The 22,368-nt window shown below is 45.8% G+C and overlaps 1 protein-coding gene across 2 annotated transcripts in view; it reads right to left on the reverse strand.

Moving 5' to 3' along the window:
- LOC133137361 (WW domain-containing adapter protein with coiled-coil-like) overlaps window positions 1-22,368 on the reverse strand; it is a 29,512-nt gene that overhangs the window by 6,431 nt on the left and 713 nt on the right. For both annotated transcript variants that reach the window (XM_061255594.1, XM_061255593.1), the window contains exons 3-7: window positions 21,580-21,772; window positions 16,081-16,172; window positions 8,395-8,510; window positions 7,746-7,864; window positions 2,962-3,228 (exon numbers count right to left, since the gene is read on the reverse strand). In XM_061255594.1, coding sequence (XP_061111578.1) covers window positions 2,962-3,228; window positions 7,746-7,864; window positions 8,395-8,510; window positions 16,081-16,172; window positions 21,580-21,772 — 787 coding nt within the window. The remainder of the gene's footprint in view (window positions 1-2,961; window positions 3,229-7,745; window positions 7,865-8,394; window positions 8,511-16,080; window positions 16,173-21,579; window positions 21,773-22,368) is intronic.

A 22,368-nucleotide genomic window follows, 5' to 3' on the forward strand; every position in this document is an offset into this window, starting at 1 on the left:
AAGTAAAAGAAAAAAGGAGGAAAAATAAGCGTTTGGAGTGAGCCCCAGGTCTAGAGAGAGTCCAGCCGGCTCTGAAATGAGCAACAGCAGCAGCCATCTTCCTGGCTCTGAATACAGCCGTCTCTCCCAGTAACATCAGCGTGTCTGTGAAACTCAGCACCATAACTAAGCCAGCACACCGCAGTCTACTAGTACAGCGTTACCCAACCTTTTCCCGTTCGTAGCAAACTTTCCAGATTTACAGCTCTCTCAAAAGCAGGCGACATGCTGACGTTGATGTGACGTGTCAACAGTAGGCCTAAATATTCCTTCAGGGGTTTAATCGAGCGATATGCATTTGAATGACATTTACTTCGTGAATGGGTTCTCTTTTTTTCCATGTTAAATTTCAAAAGGAGGATTTTGTACAACTGCCCACCCGGACGGCGCACCAGCGTACCACGGCAGCCCGGCTGGGAAAATACAAGGCTCTCAGACTGCAGACAAGCCTGCCTCACCACAGATATAACGCTGTGGGATCCCTTTGAGAATTACCCGGAAGCAGCCACCAATTGCCTTCGGCTTTATTCTAACGTTGTTTCCAATCTATTACGTGATTGGTGGAGCTCCTCTCTGCGCAAGACGAAATGAGGAGTCGTCACCATTTTCTGACGCCTGCCTCACCCCTGCGCTGGTCCCGCAGAGGGCCTAAGGGTAGAGAGGAGGCCCCGAGGCAGGGAGAGCGCATTTCCAGTTTCTCTAGTAACCTGTGCATCTTAATGACCGTCTCTCGCTCGAGCCGGAATGGCCGCTTCTGAACTGTGACTCAGCTGCGCGATAAGCACTCAGCCTTCAGCGCTCTGCGAGCTGGTGGTGAAAAAAAAAAAAAAACTTCAATCCTCAGTCAGCCTTAACCAACCGCAGGTGCGGCAAAGATACCTTTGAGCTAAAATCTGCGGAAGAGTTTAAAGAGAAAGTTTGAATACCTATCTAAAGTCAAAGCGGTTCTCAATGAATCTATGGCAGAGAAACTGCCTAAGCGCAAATCAGCTTAGCCTTCCAGCACGTAGGGCTTCTACACCGTTTCCAGTGAAAAATTTACTGCCCCTCAAGGGCGACCTTCCAGGGTTTCAAGGATGCCATTAATAAAGAAGTGACCTAAAAAAAAGCTAACGATACTTTCATTGAAAACACCAACTCTCACTGTCAACCATTTATCAAGGAGATCCGGCATTAGGAACAGACTTGTACGTGTTCCATCTACAGGTGTGGTGGGACAAAACCCTGTGGCAAAATCCAAGACCTTTCACACCACAGTGGTACACATTCAAAAGGTTTCTTGAAGTCAAGCTCTGTGGGAACCTGGTGTACACCCCAGTGCCTATGGAATGGTAAATTAAGCTCTTAATGAGGAGACCCTCACTCTAAATCGTAGCATGGTTTCCAGCAGACAGACACGAGGCTGAACTGCACACCTTACTGAGTGTCTGAGAGTGAGACGTAGTGGGGGGGGGGTGACGGGTAGGGAGACGGGAGGCTTCTGGTCTCCAGGCACAGAGGGAGGACAGGAGGGGTACAGCGGCACAGAGAGAGGACAATAGGGGCAGGGTACAGGGGCACAGATAGAGGACAACAGGGTACAGGGTACAGGGGCACAGAGAGAGGACAATAGGGGGCAGGGTACAGGGGCACAGATAGAGGGAGGACAGGATGGGGCAGGGTACAGGGGCACAGAGAGAGGACAATAGGGGGCAGGGTACAGGGTACAGATAGAGGACAATAGGGGGCAGGGTACAGGGGCACAGAGAGAGGACAATAGGGGGCAGGGTACAGGGGCACAGAGAGAGGACAATAGGGGGCAGGGTACAGATAGAGGACAATAGGGGGCAGGGTACAGGGGCACAGATAGAGGGAGGACAGGATGGGGCAGGGTACAGGGGCACAGAGAGAGGACAATAGGGGGCAGGGTACAGGGTACAGATAGAGGACAATAGGGGGCAGGGTACAGGGGCACAGAGAGAGGACAATAGGGGGCAGGGTACAGATAGAGGACAATAGGGGGCAGGGTACAGGGGCACAGATAGAGGGAGGACAGGATGGGGCAGGGTACAGGGGCACAGAGAGAGGACAATAGGGGGCAGGGTACAGGGTACAGATAGAGGACAATAGGGGGCAGGGTACAGGGGCACAGAGAGAGGACAATAGGGGGCAGGGTACAGATAGAGGACAATAGGGGGCAGGGTACAGGGGCACAGATAGAGGGAGGACAGTAGGGGTACAGCGGGACAGAGAGAGAGGGAAGACAGGATGGGCCAGTGAGACCAGCTCTGAGGAGGAGAGCAGGGTACAGGGCCACAAGCAGGGAGGAGCTGCAGCCTAATTTATTTATTAAAGTCAAAGTCAGCTAGAGCCCAGCGGCATGCTGGGTATTGAAGTCTTAGGCATGTGTGAAACCAGCACACTGCTGTGGAGGGCTGAAACTTCAATCACAGTCCACAGGAACCTGTCCAATCACAGCATCCAGCATCCACGGCAACTGCACAGCTGCCACTCCCCACAAGGGTCATGGGGTGGACTAAGGACTTTCCTCTCCATCAAAAAGCCACCCCTGTGATGCAAAGATCATTTTGCTACGGATGGGACCAATTTGTATCTTACAGGCAAGGACCTAGATCGCATGGGGGACAGGGGAAACTTGGCTTGTCCAAACAACTTTCTAAAGAAACTTTCCCCATTTGTTGATCCCTCCAAAGTTGAAATTTGATTCTACATCCCATGAAAACAAGTAGCCCCACTTGTAGGAGTTTCTCTCCTGAAACAGGCGTGTAACAGCACACGGTAGGAGTGTCTCTCCTGAAACAGGCGAGTAACAGCGCACGGTAAGAGTGTTTCTCTCCTGAAACAGGCGAGTAACAGCGCACGGTAAGAGTGTTTCTCTCCTGAACAGGCGAGTAACAGCACGGTAGGTGCATGGTCCCTCACCCTCGTTGATCTTGGACATGTCCACGCTGGCGTTGTTGAGCTGCAGGGTGGCTTGCAGGGCTGGGAGCAGCTGCCTCAGCAGCGTGGGGTCCTGGAGGAGGGGCGGGGCGGGGCTCTGCAGGACGGGGGACACTGGGACGGTGGTGGCGGCCGAACTCGCCGGCCCGCTGGGGTTCAGCCCCGTCGCCGCGGACGATGACGACGAGGTCGACGACAGAGGCTGGGAGGAGCAGGAATGGGAGGCAGGCTTGTCTGACGGAGTGCATTCTGGGAAAGGAAAAACAGAAGGAACATTTTATTAACTCTATAAACACTAAGTATTATTGATGCATCGCTATTTTTAGATTGGACACTCGCAGAGAGCAGTGTCTCCCCGCTACTGATCAGACTCGGGTCACATACAGAATAGTTCTGGATTCAAATACTTTTCTGAGCTTGTCTGCTTTATTGGAACCTATGAAACACTCCTAAAAAGTGCAAACCCCGGCTTCTGGACGTCAATTGCACCAGGCAGTCGAATACAGAAAAGTATTACGTATTTTGCCCAGATCTCCTCCTGGTACACCAACGGCACTTCAACAGCAATCGGACGACAGCCGGTACAGTAATAGCACTACTCAACTGGCACAGCAGGTCTATTGATGCACCGACAGCACCTCGGGAGCAATCAGAGGTCTCCCATCGAAGAAATAACCAAACTCCATTAGTCTTTTTCGTGAAAAAGGACTTTAACGGAAAAAGGTTTTCTGAAAGCCAACCGAGGCAAACTGAAATCCAACTCCTTGCGGGCAAACCTCTCGCACTTTCATACGAGACTCCTTTCAGGGGCAGTAAAGATGAAGAAAAGGTACACGGCGGTGTTTGAGAGCGCGAGTGCAGCGGGACGCTAGGTGACCCGGGCTCTGAAAGGCTTTGGAGACGCAGCGCTTCGTGTCTTTAGCCCTCCGGCAGGTCATTACGGTCGCCGAGTGCACACTGTGGGCTCAGCTTCCTGTACCCTTCACCGGTGTAGAGGCTGTGAAATTCGAGCCGGACCCAGAAAACGTATGGGCAGCAGCCCTAGGGGGCAAGCCCTTCCCTGCATCCCTGCATCGCAACCACAGATAGAGCGCAGGTGTAGTCCTGAGCCACACCATCGGAGATGAAAAGTCAAACGCTTCAGGGGGTTTAAATCTCATTCATAATTCCAACATTTCGATGCCTGAGGCTACTGCCAGCCCAAAGATCAGCTCCCATCAGAAAGCAGAGTCCACACTCGAAATTATGCAAGCAGGCAGGCTGCTGGGGTCTGGAGCAGATGACTACAGGAAAACTATACATACGCTGCTGTTGGAACAGGGACTACATTTCCCATAAGCCCCCCCCCCCCCCTATCTCTGTCACCTGGAACAAGCAGACTGGACACCAAGGGTGCGTTCCATCAGCAGCTCAGGGAGCACCAGGGCACACTCTGGGTGCTCTCCGGTAATTCCGAAATTCAGGGCGTTCCAAGCTTTCCGGTTCGGAAATTCAAAGCACTGCACCCTGGGAGAGATTGGAGCGCGCACAGGAGAGGCTGACGAGACTGTTCATCGGCACATCTGCTCGCTCTAATCTAAAAATGGCTGAAGAGGTGATTGCCAGTCGTAAATGAACAGATTTCTATGACATTCGAGGCACAGATGGCTGAAGTCAGAGCAGATTACCATATACAAACACTAAAACCCCAAAGCTAAAAGATAGCTGCTGAGCAGTCCATAGTATAATGTATGGGGTTGCATCATAAAGAAATGTGTTTGCCAAAACCCACCCTGTTGCAAACCTGCCAATACATGACAGACCATCTAGCACATCCACGAATAACCATTTTATTCAGGTAGGCTATAACTGCCAAGTCACCCATAATCAACCTGGTGACCAAAAATTTAATCTAATGTTGCAATTTACAGCCATTTTACTGGCCAGCTCTAATCCCAGTCATTCAGTAAACAGTTCTGCCACAAACCATCAGGTACAGAGATCAGCTTTCACCAACTAGGCCAGCTTGAATATTACCACCTGAAGAAACCAAACTAAAGTGAAAGTATAAAACTAAAAAACAAAACATTGTGATCCACGCCCTTCTAATGAAGGAGAAAACATTTGAAACGGGCAGACGTACTTGCAAAGTATGCCTATATACTAAAGTAAATGTCACCAGAGAAACTATTATTTAAATTGGGAAGGAACGGATTACACCGGCTGCATAACATTCCTTAATAAAAACAAGCCTCCTGAGATCCAAGGCAGCAGGATTTATCACAGAATTCAAATCACGTGTCAAATTTATAAAAGCACTTGGGGAAAAATATTTCATCCAAATTATGCAAGCAAGCTCAGGTGCTGTAAACAAACATCTTTCGGATTTTGCCAACACCTGAATCGGTCCATATTTTTGGTTGAAAAAGCACCTAAGCACTGTCTGAAAAGAAGAAATACCTCCACATACTCATTCAGAAAGCAGTCTTGGTACAATGTTTATGAGTGGATATAACCTCATGCACAATATTTCATATGGTTACACCTGCCTAATGCTGACTGTGTTACGACAACCTTCATAACTTGACACAATGAAAATCACAAACTAGACAAGAACCGCCAGTTTTACCAACTAATGCATGTAAATAATGGTAAATGTTCTGAATCCATTTCAATGAACAGAAAACCAACTTGACTTTAATTTCAAACAAACTCCAGATGAAACATATTTCAGACAAACTCATACAAAAATTAGCGATTTGAAAACCTAGCCCTGGAGGGCCGCAGCATTTACTGGTTTTTGTGGCTTTTAGCACATAAAAGCTACACTTAAGTCGCCGGTTGGTTGAAGGGGCCGCATTCCTTGGCTTTAATTGGCTGCCGACAGAAAAGAAAAGCACAGAAACCTCCAGACACGGCGGTCCTCCAGGACCGGAGCGAAACATCGCCGACATTAGCCACAGCTTACTGTATAAAGCGGAGAGGATGAGGGAGCCAGCGTAAACGAGCTCGGTTGCTTAGACACCCTCATTTCCCTCTCTTAACAATACCAGTCGCGTGCCGAGCAAGGCGCAGAGCAGAAATAACAGCCCCGGCTACCGCAGAGAAACCCTTTATATTCTCTGGGCATTATCTCCAGCTCGCCAAGGGTGTGTTCCCAACTGATTCTGCCCTCTGCTATTGTCGAAAGCGCTCTGAAAGAAAACGAAAACATAAAAAGCTACTTTCTTTCAAATGTGCCGTTCATAAAGCCCTCAAGCATGACAGTTATCCAGGTTACAACACTGCAACCTCACCAAACCTTGTACAGCGGTTCCCTACGTATCGAGTGCTTATACAGAGACGCAATGTGTCTATTTGCGGGGCAGAGGCGATATGGCTCTTGCCCAGGTCATGGTACCCTGGTTAGATAAACACGGTGCGTAATGTTTGCCGTTGTCCTCTTGGCTCCCAAAGATGAAATCAATTAAAAGCTAATGAGAGAGAAGAGATTTTCGGCTTCAGGCAAAACCAAGGGCACGCTGGTATTTACAGTGCCCTGGTATTTACCGGGTTTATATGCCGCATAAATCCTCCAAGTATTCTAACACTAAATACACTTCAATTCAATTGCAGCCAATTTAAAATGATTTAGAGGGAATTATCGGAGGAGACGTATTCCTCAATCAGCAGATCTGCTCCAGAATCATAAGAGGCTTAAATTAATTACGTTACATTACAATCACTTAGCAGGCTCTCCTGCCCAGACGACTCGTAAAAGAGGGGGAAAACATGAGGGTTAGTCTCAGGAATATCGCGTTTCAGTCTCCGGACCTCTGCTTTGGAGACGGCAGCAGTGCTGGAGCTCTCTGGAGACCAGTACACCTCTCACACTCAGGGGGGGGGGGGGAGCAGGGACACAGTGGCCTGCCCTGCGCAGTCACCCGGGAGACGACCCACTGAGCGCTCAGGGAGGGTGTTTTAGCCCAGGGGCACCCAGCCCTGGACCTGCAGCATCAGGTGAGGTGAGGTAATGGTGGCAAACTGCTTTAAACTGCTCCTCTGAGTGCAGAGGACAGCCGGCAGACACAAACACACCGCCAGAGCCCCGGCCCATGTAGAGATGGGTTTACAGAAGCGGAGGCTTGAGTTCAGGGGACGGTTTTCCATACCCGTTTTCGGAGTTTGCTGGGTTTTTCCCAATTACTTCTAAAAATATGCTCTTTGGGCCTTTGTGTTTCTGGAACTTGTGTCCAGTGGAACGAATTCCCATTCTGGGACACGGGTGTGCCCCGTGACTCATTACTTAAGTGGTAAGCAAACAGCTTCTGTTTTTTGTTCCAACCAAGAACCCTGGCTAAGCTAGCCACTGAGCTACATACACAAACACCACTTCACTTGTGGATTAGCACGGTAAAGCTTTTCACACAGGAGCAGTCTGCAGCTGTCATTAAAGAGTGTAGCAGGCATACATGATAATTTATAAAGCAGCAGTAATGCAGAAAGGACCCAGCTCTCCAGAGGCTGAAACCACAGACTCACTGGATCTGCTGAAGGGGGGTTTGAAATTTGGGGAGAAGTGTGAACGCAGAAAGGCCCCAGCTCTCCAGGAGCAGGGATCCACACTCACTGGAGCTGCTGAAGGGGGGGTTTGAAATTTGGGGAGAAGTGTGAACACAGAAAGGCCCCAGCCCTCCGGGAGCAGGGACCCACACTCACTGGAGCTGCTGAAGGGGGGGTTTGAAATTTGGGGAGAAGTGTGAACACAGAAAGGCCCCAGCTCTCCAGGAGCAGGGACCCACACTCACTGGAGCTGCTGAAGGTGGTGGGGGCCGCAGCCTGCATGGCCTCCCGCCGGTAGTCCCGGTCTTTGGGGAAGCTGTTGACCACGGCCGCCATCTTGCTCGCCTCCTTTTGCCGCTGCTCTCTGAAAAACAACACGCACACGCACGCACGCACACACACACACACACACACACACACACACACAGACACAGACACACACACAGCACGTCTCACGGCCGCATCAGACTGGCTGTTGCTATGGCGAGCACGGCACAGGAATGAGACCATAATAATAATAACTCTAAATGTCCCGGGGGTAGAGGTACTAGTTTTTGGCTTGATTGCTGAATGTTCCCCACCTGCTAACAGCTGTTAGAGAGGGATTTTTGCGTGTGCTTACAATACCAATCCTGTCTCGCGTTAACACAATCGTTCCTGATTAATCCCGCCCCCGACAAAGCTCCGGAGGTTATTCGGTTGCATTGTCCACAAGTTGGGAGCACAAACTGGGTGTGTCATTATTTGTAAATTCTCAATGGCTCGACAGGAAGCAGAATGTCCTTAAAACATACTGTAGGAGAGGGAGTGCCAAGCAGCAGAGGCGGTTTGCAGGGCCTATAGCGCACCGTGTCGGTTGCGGACGGCCGAAAGGCGTGTAAACGGACACCTCACCTCTCCAGCAGCTCTTTGGGTTTCTCCCACTGCGACACCTCCGTCCTGCAGTTGTAGTAGTACTTCTTCCCCGAGGAGCTGATGTGCTCCGACCAGTCATCCGCGGGCTCGTACGGCTGTGGGAAGGAACGCCATTGGTCAGCGTCGCCGCGGAGACCCGACTCGAGGCGGGGGAAAGGCCATTTTTTACGCAACCCGTCCCTTTTTTCCGAGATCGGGAAAAGGAAAACGAACAAAAGGCAGGATTTAGGTCAACTCTGATGCAAGGCCTTGCAACGCGAAACCCAGGGTGCGTTTTTTAACGTCCCTCAAACCGCGGCGCTCTCGTTTCGGGGCGAGGAAATGAGGGATGGGAAACGCTCGAGCGGAGGCACGACATTTCAGCTCCCCCCCCCCCTCCCGGCGGGCCCGGAGACGCGCCCATCTGTCACCGAACACCGGAGTCCAGCTCGTAATGCCTCCGATCGGACTGGCTGCACGCTCAGGGCCTTCCAAGGCATGCTGTGAATTTCCAATTCCATCACTTCAGACGCCGTCTAGAGAAGCTCCTACCTGACTATTTAACGCTGCCCGCGAGCCACGCGCTGCATAATGTGGAAATGTCTGCCCGCGACCGTCTAAGCGAGATGCAGGGTATCCTTAAAGGCAGCCTACGTTACAACATCAACCGCTACGGACCGTTTAAAGTATGGCCAAGATACCGGGTCACAGAGGGACAGCTGACAAAATAAAAAACAGAAATGAGAAAACCAGATCAAAGTGGATCTGTAAACGGGCAGAAGCTGTTTTTTGCCGTTATGACCAAGTCAGCGCCGATTGTGGTGGATAGCCGATAGTGTAAAATGATAAAGGGGCTGGTAGAATGCTTTTCCCCATGAGAGAGCGTGTGTGCACTTTCCCGTTTGTGAGCTCACCACAGTATTGAGCCTTCCCTTTGAAAACAACTGGACATTCCAGTTAATTAGAATAAAAAATATTGGGAATGAAGAGTTTGGGGAAGAAGCTGACAAGGACACAGGAACAAGGAAGGACAAGGAAGGGTTTGAATTTCATATTCCATTCTTAACCAACCCCAAGAACCATGGTTTTCATGGTTCATGAAGTGTAGGCAACAAACAAAACAATTTTAACTGAGATTTTATTCACACACACCACATAAACCACAAAATTGTCCCAAGGACCCCAAAATTTCAGCCATTATTAAAGTTTTTTTAATAAACTTTGCTTTCAATGCAGAAACAGCCGGTTTCTGCGTAGTTCCCTAAAGGCACACTATGGAGACTACATTACCCATGCACCCAGGACAACGCAGGCAGCATTCCCAGGGATTTGTAGGCTGCGAGTGGCCTCATACAGTGGAGACCTAAAGTCTGAGGACGCAGTACCAACAGGAGCAGACTGTTTACATTATTTATCAAGGGCTAATACAATTATATTCTCATTGTTTATACTTCTTATTCAAGAAGAAAAAAAAATTTTTATGAGTGGAAAGAAAAGTGCAGCTATTTATAGTTTGAGAGAACTAACAGAAGCAACATTAAAAGGAAGAATTCATGACGGATTCATCTTAGATTCAGTTAATAGACGGTGTAGTTGTAAATACCTCAGATATTTGCATATTGGGCTTTCAGAACACACATTTGAAAGGAGTAAAGGGTGTGGCAGTGAATAGGGAAATGCTAACCTTATGGCGGACAAACCAGATATTTACATAGCTTCCTACATCTATTTACATAGATTTCCTATGAGCTTTTGGAGAATGTTAAAGATTTGGTTTGTAACTGTTCTGAATAATGCAGTATTGAATACAAAGCGTAACTGCAGTAGCATAATTGCATTATTCCCTGAAATATAATGGAAACAGCCAGGCCTAGGATGAGTCATCAGACTTCAGTTCCCCACTATGCGTAGCCCCTAAGAAATGCGACAAAAATGTCTTTATATATATATATATATATATATATTTGTATATTCAGTACATTTATCCATAGATTACAAAACAAATGCCTCCAGCAGTTACATCAGTCAAGCTAGATTTTGTTGTACAGAAACAGACAGCTCTGGATAAGTGACAGTTAAAATGAGCAGCTCTGGATAAGTGACAGTTAAAAAGAGCAGCTCTGGATAAGTGACAGTTAAAAAGAGCAGCTCTGGATAAGTGACAGTTAAAAAGAGCAGCTCTGGATAAGTGACAGTTAAAAAGAGCAGCTCTGGATAAGTGACAGTTAAAAAGAGCAGCTCTGGATAAGTGACAGTTAAAAAGAGCAGCTCTGGATAAGTGACAGTTAAAAAGAGCAGCTCTGGATAAGTGACAGTTAAAAAGAGCAGCTCTGGATAAGTGACAGTTAAAAAGAGCAGCTCTGGATAAGTGACAGTTAAAATGAGCAGCTCTGGATAAGTGACAGTTAAAATGAGCAGCTCTGGATAAGTGACAGTTAAAATGAGCAGCTCTGGATAAGTGACAGTTAAAATGAGCAGCTCTGGATAAGTGACAGTTAAAAAGAGCAGCTCTGGATAAGTGACAGTTAAAAAGAGCAGCTCTGGATAAGTGACAGTTAAAAAGAGCAGCTCTGGATAAGTGACAGTTAAAAAGAGCAGCTCTGGATAAGTGACAGTTAAAAAGAGCAGCTCTGGATAAGTGACAGTTAAAAAGAGCAGCTCTGGATAAGTGACAGTTAAAATGAGCAGCTCTGGATAAGTGACAGTTAAAATGAGCAGCTCTGGATAAGTGACAGTTAAAATGAGCAGCTCTGGATAAGTGACAGTTAAAAAGAGCAGCTCTGGATAAGTGACAGTTAAAAAGAGCAGCTCTGGATAAGTGACAGTTAAAAAGAGCAGCTCTGGATAAGTGACAGTTAAAAAGAGCAGCTCTGGATAAGTGACAGTTAAAAAGAGCAGCTCTGGATAAGTGACAGTTAAAAAGAGCAGCTCTGGATAAGTGACAGTTAAAATGAGCAGCACTGGATAAGTGACAGTTAAAATGAGCAGCTCTGGATAAGTGACAGTTAAAACGAGCAGCTCTGGATAAGTGACAGTTAAAAAGAGCAGCTCTGGATAAGTGACAGTTAAAATGAGCAGCTCTGGATAAGTGACAGTTAAAATGAGCAGCACTGGATAAGTGAGTTCAAATGAGCAGCTCTGGATAAGTGACAGTTAAAAAGAGCAGCTCTGGATAAGTGACAGTTAAAAAGAGCAGCTCTGGATAAGTGACAGTTAAAAAGAGCAGCTCTGGATAAGTGACAGTTAAAACCAGCAGCACTGGATAAGTGACCTGGTAGCATTCCATAGATACCATGCCATAGATATCAGCCATAGATGCGATGCCATAGATACCAGCCACACCGTGTCTCGCTAAACATGCAGTCTCGAACACTTCTGAGACCGTGCCCAGACTCAGACAGAGGTACATCCTGAAGCCTGCCCACCGCTTTTATACAGATTCAGAGTTTTTAAGACCATTTTAACAGACGAGCAACATCAATACAAATCACCCTCAGCTTTTCCATAATAACAGCACTCAATCCAGAGCTTGGGCAAAGTGACACACTTCTGAAAACCTTGAAGGATAACACTGGTAATTTTCTTCTTTTTTTTCCCCCAGTATCGTCAACATTTCCTGTGAAAATACCAAAAACGAAAATGTTTCTGACATTTTCCTACCCAGTTCAGCGTTAAACCATGAAACCATTCATTTCAGTTGTGTGCTGAAGTCATTAAATACAGCTCAGAAGGACATTTCAGCATCAAATTGTTCATTTTGATTTTCAGTGTGTCGGCATTGAACGTTTTGCTAAGGTAAAACGGAAGTGAACAGGCCAGCTGAAGAATGACACGACCCACAAGCAGTATATACACTCAGTGGGCACTTTATTAGGCATTTTAGACTTATTCTTTAGACTTCTACTGTTGTAGCCTATCCACTAAAGAGTTATGATGCAATGTGTGTTCCGAGATGCTCTTCTGCATACCACTGTTGTAATGTGTGGTTATTTGCATTACTGTCACCTTCCTGTCAGCTTTTACCAGTCTGGCAATTCTCCTCTGATGTCTGACATTAACAAGGAATTTCTGTCAGCAGAACTGCTGCGCACTAGATTTTATTTAGTTTTTCGAACCATTCTTTGCACTAACTCTAGAGCAGGGGTGTCAAACTGAATCCCCAGGGGGCCGCAGAGTCTGCGGGTTTTTGCGGTTTCCTTTCAATCAGCTGCCAATTAAGGCCTTGAGAACAAGGTGTGTGGATACTTTAACCAATCAGTGACTTGAACCCAGAACACCCCAAAAACCAGCAGACACTACGGCCCTCCAGGACTGGAGTTTGACACCTGTGCTCTAGAGAATAGTGTGCATGAAAATCCCAGGAGATCAGTAGTTTCTGAGATACTCAAACCACCCTGTCTGCCACCAACAATCACTCCACAGTCAAAGTCACTTAGATCACATTTATTTATCTGATGGTTGATGTGAACATTAACTGAAGCTTCTGACCCATATCTACATGGTTGTATGCATTGCACTGCTGCCACACTATTGGCCGATTAGATAATCACAGGAATAAGTAGGTGCAATAAGGTAAACATGTTCCTAATAAAGTGCTCAGTGAGTGTACAGTAGTTGCCACGGCCTGTGTGTATTGGGTGTTTAATACAGAGAGCAATTCTCAGTGTTATCCTTCAAGACTTCAAGGGCTGGTTTCGCAGACACAGATTCCCTTTGGGCCAAATTGAGTTTTGTATGGAGAATCTCAGAATTTTAGTGTAGGATTAGGCATCCGTGTCTGCAAAACTGGCCCCAATAGTTCCAACAAAGATCAGAGAGAATACGGTCTCTGACTAGCCAAACCAATTTCACCAGTAGTCTGATTTTCCCAGGAAATATCCAATACAAGCATAATGGAGCCAGTCAAACCAATTCCCGATACATACCAAACAAACGCAAGCATGCAAAGGTTTGATGACACCACTGTGCAACAGTGTAGTGGCACAGATAAATGTACTGTCCAGGTACTGGGGAGGTACAGTACCATGAACTGCAGTAGATGGCGGCATTTAAAAAGTATCAATATGCCCCCAAGGGAAGCTTCATGTTCCTGAAAAAACCTCTTGTAAAAGTCTACATGTTATCAATACTTTGACTGGTTAAAGCACTGAACTTCCACTGACAGTATGGCTAGCACAAGCTAGCCGCTCTCTACTAATGGGAGCTTGGCAGTTGTGCACTCCCGAAAGTAGCGGTTAGCATCTTCACAAGCCGGGCCACGTACAAACGGAATCAGACGCGAGAGCCGCTTAATATATATGCACACCTTACATGTGCAAAACGCAAGGCCGGGCTGATTCAGATCACCTAGTTCTGCCTCAGACAACCCGGATCTCCGTGCTGCCGCCAGTGAGACGCACTATTCGCACAGAACTGAGAGACTGCTTAAATCACCGCTATTACGTTCCGTCTGAGTCACGACTGTCCAAAGGCCGCTCATCATCCTTCCTCCAGGTAGAGGGGAAAACTGTTGGCCCATCATAAGATAATGCATTCCCTCCGTCTGTAAAAATTAATTTAGGAGATTCCGCCCGAAGCTGCGACATGACGGGAGAGACTGCAGTGTTTTACTGGACCATAAAGAGAAAACCCTGGCTCCTGGCCAAAGCACTATGTCACTTTTATATTGTGTGGTTCCACAGCTATAGTTACCACCGCAGAACATACCGGAAAGATTCCTCAGAGTACTTTAACATAGTGAGGACTCCTGAAAATTGATGTGCTTCTAAATTATTTTTCCCATTAGCACACATCAGCTGCTGGGATGCTCCTGAATTTTTAAACTTACGAGATCCTCTGTGGAAATTTTGTTAGCACAGAGGCCGTTAGCCTAGCGGCGAGAGGCTTCGTGCTGAAGTTAGCGGTCCGCTAGCTCAATATGACGCATTCACGTTCAGCATTCAACACATTCAACAATTCAAACCGAACCAGTTATAAATAACCAGCCTATTACCAGTGGGACAACATTTTTCACTTTTGATTAATATTTCTTAAATAATCGGTTCTCGTTATAAATATTGCTGCATTTCCTTGCGCGTTCGCCTCTGAGATTTTTTTTTTAGCAGCTTTAATAAACAAAAGCTTCCCCCCCCCCTGTAAATGTTCAGTCTTTATTCAGTACGTGGCCTAATTATTCAGCAAACCACTAGAGATGAGTTCTGTGTGGGTAAGCCAACATCTAGAATTAACACTGCCACCTGTTGTAATACAATTACCCAACCTGTTGGGATATGGGAAAGTGTGCTATGCTCAGCTCACAGACACAAAGCAGGATGCTACCATAGAAAGGATGGCAGCAGGAAGAGGAATGATGCCAGGAACCACTTTTGTGTTGAACGGCTTGCTGGGACAGATGAGGACCTCCCACCATTAAATTAGCACACGTACGTGGATCTCAATCAGAGCGCAGACACTGGGTTCCCGAACACTCCAGGAAGCACTTTTACAAAGTAAAAGTAGGCCACCAAAACTACAATAATGTAAACAATTAGGCTATCTATAAAGGATTCAAATTCTTAAAATGCATGTGGGCTTCCCTGTCGCTTGTAAAGTTACAAACATTTCAGAATTTCACCCAACCTCCACTGCATATTTTATCATTTCTCAAAGATTCTACGGTTTTACTTGTTTGAAGACAACTTTTTAACTCAACAGCTAGAAATACAGACCCTCCAACAACAGCTGAAAATGGAAAAAGCGCTTAAAGAAGGAATATTAGGTTATACCTCCTAACTAATTAACCTACCCATCAAAACTAAAGTCTGCATGGCCATCTTCAGTCTCATGCATCAGATAGAGATCAGCTACAAATATTTCATCTTTGACTAAGAGGCGAGCCAATGCTTCCAATAGGGGTTATACGTGGTTTAAAAATAAAGAAACGACTCAAATTTGTTGCGCACACAGGAAGTACTCCCTGTAACACCATTCAGACTACAGAACAAGAAGTGTCTAACACCATTCAGACTGCCACAGACCAGGAAGAAGTGTCTAAAACCAACCAGCCTGCTACAGACCAGGAAGAAGTGTCTGCAGCACCATTCAGACTGCTACAGAACAGGAAGAAGTGTCTAACACCATTCAGACTGCCACAGACCAGGAAGAAGTGTCTAAAACCAACCAGCCTGCTACAGACCAGGAAGAAGTGTCTGCAGCACCATTCAGACTGCTACAGAACAGGAAGAAGTGTCTAACACCATTCAGACTGCCACAGACCAGGAAGAAGTGTCTAAAACCAACCAGCCTGCTACAGACCAGGAAGAAGTGTCTGCAGCACCATTCAGACTGCTACAGAACAGGAAGAAGTGTCTGGAACACCATTCAGACAGCTACAGACCAAGAAGAAGTCTCTAACACCAACCAGCCTGCAACAGACCAGGGTGTACCATCTGTAACACCATTCAGACTGCTACAGAACAGGAAGCTCGGGGTAAATTGAAGTCCGGGGATTAAATCAAACTTTCAACATCCTTACAATCGCAACCACACACCTGAAAAAGCATCAGATAAAGGCAAAGCCTGCTAGTTGTCCTGAAGCGCTCCCATATGTAATCGCCAAACAGGTTACGCACTGCCCAAACGGCGCTTCCCTGACACCGCAAGCCGCTAGCGAACGCCTGGCGGACGCTCTACGAACACAGTGCTTACCGTCTCCGAAGTTCTGCTGGGATTAGAATGGGAATTAGAGCTGTGCAGAGTGCCGTGGTGGTTTGAGTTCTCATGTGGAGAATAACTGGGCCCTGAAAGACAGAAAGGGAACAGAAAAGAGAAAGGGCTGATGTTACACATGACCAAATGCAGCAAAGACACAAAACTCAAAGAGCCTGAATGGTCAGCTGATCCACAGGGTATGAACCCAGAAGCAGCGTGCACAATAATGGATTATAGAGCCCCTTATCGTCACTGATGCAAGAACATGAGCACTAAGCAGATGAGCATCGCACATTAAACTACTCACATTTCCACTGACTGGAAGCGCAGCCTGGCTACAGCGAAATGTTTGAGTGCCAGAACAAAAGGAAAACACTCCCATGAGGACGCAGATAAGGGGTCACTATTAAAAAAAAGCTGTACAATTCGGAAAGCCAGTGTCGAACACAAAGGAATGTTCAAACGATACCCTGACGGGCACTGGTTTGATTATCATCAACTTTAAACTGTGCTACAAACGAAAAGTAGGCCATTAATACAAATATAAGATCACTGAAGCATAAAATTTGATCAATTATGGATTCCAAATATAAGATACAAGATACAAACATTTTAGAATTTCCATTGCAGATGTGATCATTTAGAGAGTGTCAGAGGTTCTACGGTTTGTTTGAAGACAACACGTTTTCACTCAATAGTTAGAAATACAGACCCTCCAACAGCAGCTGAAAATAGAAAAAGCTCTTAAAGAAGGGATATTAGGTTATATTTCCAAACTAAACAACCCATTTACCAAAACTAGTATGCATGGCCATCTTTAGTCTCAGTCTTTCGGTAAACAGTTCTCTAACACGCATCAGATGGAGATCAGCTACAAAGACTTCATCTTTGACTAATGAGGCCAGCCTAAGCTTAAGAGGCTACACAATGATTAAAAATAAAGAAAGAACTCAAATTTGTTGCACACACAGTAAGTTTCCAAACTACCAACAGTAAATAAAGACTGCAGTTAGACAGTTAAGATTTCTCTCTCCCCTCCAGCCTAAACTTCTCATTAAGAGACCATACATTATTTAAAATGAAAACAACGTGGAGTCTCTTAATTAGAAGTTTAGAGGAAAAAGAACCCAACCCACCCACACTGCCCCCAGCTGACAATGTGTTGGCCCAAACAGAAATGGATTTTCTTTAGTTATGGCCCAACATAAAGTAGTTGGAAACAACTATTCAACTTCTCTTATTTATTTATTTTTAAACACAAAACCTACATTTAATATCATTACAAAGACACCAACTGTATGTACCAAGGTACCCCACCCCCAATATCTCAAATGCAATTCCATACTGCATTTCCAAATTCCCCATGACCAATACTCTGACAACAAACTGTGAAGTACTGCACTAGAGGAAGCAGCAAGTGTTCCATGCATCTATAATTCGATCATAAAGCACTTATTAAACATATTAATAAAAGTAAACCAAGCCAGCTATAATACAAAAATCTAAAGAAACAAATCAAATTCCAGGTTTAGAGTTTCAATTCCCTACTCTGGGAGACTTGTCAGAAACTTGTGGTTATTTATTGTAGGAAAAATAGCAGGCAGTTGCGAACCATTACTGACATGACGCAACACCATGTTCACAAACAGCCAGTATGGAACTTCAAAACCCTTCAGAAAAATCATCACATTCGCAATTTCACAGCATCCTACCACAAGAACACACGCTCTCCTGTTAGGCTCGCCGACTGCAGTAAATCATTGAATTATCTACATTTTCTTAGCAACGGCCAAATCGCTGAATTGATTTGCGCTGCCTTTTCGGCTAGCGTCAATTAGGAGCCGCAAACAAACGGGAGAGCAAGAAAAAACGCAGTCATGGTTCCTGCATGATGTCACCCAGAAAGCACACCGAATCCTCCGGGGAGAGAAACTGCTCAAGTCTCCGAGAGAAAATTAAAGATGCAGCCAGTGACGCTGTGACCATGTGCGGCAATAAAAATGCTGCCTTGTAATTGAATTAAATTCATGCAATTAACCTTTAAACGGTAGAGGTTCATTAACTCCGTATGAATTTAAATTCACAATATTGCCTTATAAACCTAGTACTGCCAATGTAAAAAAAGATCTCATGGGAAACTGTGATGGTTCTCGCTTGAAATAAGACTATTGCAGGCCTCTGGGTAACTCATTACAGCAAAGAAAATCACAAACTTCTCACCATTAATAGTAGCACCACTGAATTAAATTTAGCGATGGTCTTCTAGCTAAATATGGTAGCACGGCCTGTAGCGTAGTGGCTAAGGTAAAGGACTGGGACACTCAAGGTCGGTGGTTCTAATCCTGGTGTAGCCACGATAAGATCTGCACAGCCGTTGGGCCCTTGAGCAAGGCCCTTAACCCTGCATTGCTCCAGGGGAGGATTGTCTCCTGCTTAGCCTAATCAACTGTACGTCGCTCTGAATAAGAGCGTCTGCCAGATGCCAATAATGTAATGTAATGTAATGTAGCACAACCCCAGAGTCTATTAAACTTAATTAACTGCAGCCAGTTGAAACTTTAATAATCACGATTTCATATGATGGTAAAAGAAACAGAGGTGGGTGTTACCAATAATGCTTCACATCAACACCCAGACATTGAAAAAGCAAAGAACAAAAAGGATCAAATTTAACAGCTAATGTTTGAAGTGACAACCAGCCCAAGAAAGTTAGCCTCCATCATTCTTAATACAATTCGATGATACAAAGCTTCAATCCCTGACTGTAAACATTTCAGTGTTCCAAGGAGCTCAACGACGGCACCATTTGATCGCGATGCCGCTGGTCCCTAGCTCTAGAGGTGGGTTGCTTACCGCGGTAAATGCGCCCTTTGACCAAACGCCAATGCCGAACACTATCAAACCAGGCTTATTGGATAAACCTGATAAAGATCAGCTGGGATCGGCACGTGTCTGATAACGGCAGACACGAGAGGGGAGTGTGCAGGGAAAGGGAACGGGTCCTCAGGCTGCGCTCCCACGAGCCCGGCAGAGGTGTGCGACAGGTGGCCGTAACCACGGCGCCGCGCTGACGGGGCTGAATAACTATGGCAACGGTGGAGGTGGGCTGGGCCTGCCATTGTCCTAGAGAAAGCCTGCGTGGCCACACCGCTCAGAGAGAAGCATGTTCCAACGACGACGTTATCTCATTAGCATAGCGTTCGGCTATATCTCTCTGGAAAGTATACTGCGGTTACATGAGAAAGAGGGCACTCTTCTGATATTGAGCTGTGTTCACCAGGCACACAGCAGGAGACTGCAAATTATAGCTAAACGAATAATCACGGTCCTGAAGTCCTGAAATGTAACCACCGATGCAAGGTGGAGGAAAGAACGACAGCTTTGCGAGGCGAAAGCTGCCAGGGCATTAGACTTTCAGACACCACCGGGCTTTTAATCGTATGGTTGTGTATCAGTCATTATCAGAGGTAGGGGAAGGTGTGGGCATTGCATCGTGCTCCTTATGCAGACCCTCTATCCAGAGCGACTGGAGATTGCTAGCCACCGGCACATACATTCATCTAATCTTTTATGGGATGTAAACAGATGAAGAGCAACTCCCAATTTTAATTTGGGGAGCACAGAACTTCCCGGAAGCCATTTCCTCAGAACCTGCTGTTCCTGGGGACGGCCGGTGTCCTCTGTGTGTGTGTGTGTGTGTGTGTGTGTGTGTGTGTGTGTGTGTGTGTGTGTGTGTGTGTGTGTGTGTGTGTGCTTGTGTGTGCGTGTGTGTGTGTGTGTGTGTGAGCAGACAGTACTGCCATTTATTTTATTTAACCTTTATTTAACCAGAAAAAAAAACACCAATGACATTAAATCACTTGCAAGGGGCACAACAAACACACAGCAAGATAAACAATGCAGATAAACTTATCCTCATACTTCTCTTACCCAGTCCCCTGCTTTTCAGAGCCACCTGCTCAGAATTTACTACCAAGCACAACATCCTGGCCAAGGCTCCCTAAACTATGGCTGTTGTCCAGGTAGGAAACACAATTTCAACGCTTCACAAAGACGGTTGAAATGGACCAGTCCGTGAGGACGTGGAGGAATAATGTGGAAAAACATTCTTTATGAATCATGGCACGCCTGCTTCTCAGGACACAAAGTGCTGGGCGGCACCGAATGAATCCTCAATCCGTACACCACTGTCTACATGACAGTTCGGTCATCGTCGTGAGAAAATAAAAAAGATTAGTGTCGTGGGAGGGAAGCAGGACAGCAGTCACGCAGTTTAGCGAAGAGAACGGCCTCAAACTGGCAAATTCACCATGCCACAGACGCCTCGCCACTCTTAAGAGCACGTTGTATTAAACGCTCGCTGAAATGACGAGACTTATGCACTCCAGTCTGTCACGGTAAGCTTTGTAGTAACAGAGCGGACCACAGCGTTTCAATGCACGAGCCTTTGATTTTACAACGCATTCATCACTTCTGTCCCCCGGAAAGCATAACTCGGTCTTGATGCCTACTGAAGTTCTAGACAGGTGCAGCAATCTTCACACAAAGTTTTTTTAATGTTTTTAAGGGGAATACACCAGTAGCAATGTCTTATTCCCAAAACTCAAGGGAACGGTTTACATGGCTACAAGTAGCCACAACTAAACGGATGACATCAACTCTGGCACACTGAGTCCTTACTTTTGAGTAGAATATCCTAAAATAAATGACTAGCCAGCCTAATTTTTATTACCGATTTAAACCTGAATGTACAATAAGGGTATTCACCATCACCCTGCCCGTAGTTACCATGACATTTTCCTGTGAAGAATGCTCATCACAGTAACAGACAATCTGGGCTCTTGATTGGCTGAGTCACTGTCAGGGCCGGGAAAACATGATGTAATTGAACCCATTAACACTCTCATTGATGAGACAGTGCAGTGCGAAATGCCACAGCTGAACGCCAATCTATTGATCATTTTATATCCGGGCCTTACAACTCGCATTATATTTTTTATGGCTGTGCCCTTTCCCTTAATTACAAGCTGAGAAAGCTCATGAGAACTCAAGCAGGGAACAGCAGAAAAACTGCCAAAGCGCTAGACAACCTGTAGCAATTCTATCAGGTGACTACTTTGCAAGTATTCTGTAATATTTAACATTTTTATTTAAAGATATATAGCTTGAACATAATTTAGCTCTTTTTTTATTTCATTTTATACAATAATACATTCTGCAAATAAGGGAGCTGTAAGGAGAGAATACATTTTGCCAGGGAGGTCCTTAAAAATTAAAATAGTCTTCTTGCATCTAATTCATAGGTTACAAAACGCTGACTTGCAGCTAGCATCTGCAGTCTTGGCAACATGTGGTTAAAACGGTGGTGGCTTCGCTGTCAAAACACTAAAACACTTCAACACTCAATAGGAACGTATACCACTTGTTAGAGGTTTTCAAGATTCATCCAACACCTCATTAACTGCTGTTAAATATATGCACGAGTCGTGATCTTACCTCCATCTCTTTCTCTGAGTCGATGCATGTACACTGCCTTTGCCTTGCTGTGTCCTGTACCGTCGCTGTGTTTATTTTCGGGACTGTCAGAGCGCCGAAGCATCTTACAAGGTGGGCTGGGGTCGGAACTGTCACGCATCTTCTCATGGCGATGATCACTGCCCGGGTGACTCTTTGATGGGTACTTAAGGGTCTAAAATGCAAATTAAACCCCAAACATTCACGAGGCAACATACATACAAATATCATACACTGTGAGGTGTGACACCGAACCAGACAAAAATACGACTTTAACAAGATGGCTTGCAGGCAATGTACGTCACGGTGCAATGCTGCAGCTGCAAAACACGACTCTGCTACCTGTCGGAGATATTCGACAGAAAATTTTACCGAACATTAAAGTATTCCTGGCTAAAGTAACACAACTAATTTCACCTGTGCGTGCAAATAAACTATTATAGCAAGTTAATTATCTGTCAACAGTAACGTTTACCAAATGTATGAACGTTATATGTATACAGCAAGCAAGCTTTGGGAATGTAGCTAGACCCACCCACTAGCTAGCCAGAAAACAACAGTCATGTAGCCAGTTAGCTAGCAAGATTAATATGGAACTTAAAAGTATTCAAAACAGAAATGTGTTCTAATGTTTAACGATAGTTGGCTAACGTTACATAATCTTGCCAACAAGTTTATCGGTATGTGGCTAGCACGCTAACGTACCTTTCTGGCCTTGACGAAATGAAAATATTACACAAATCAGTTTAGACGAAGTTAAACTTCGACGTG

Source organism: Conger conger, chromosome 9 (genome assembly GCF_963514075.1).
Source record: "Conger conger chromosome 9, fConCon1.1, whole genome shotgun sequence".
Classification (NCBI taxonomy): domain Eukaryota; kingdom Metazoa; phylum Chordata; class Actinopteri; order Anguilliformes; family Congridae; genus Conger; species Conger conger.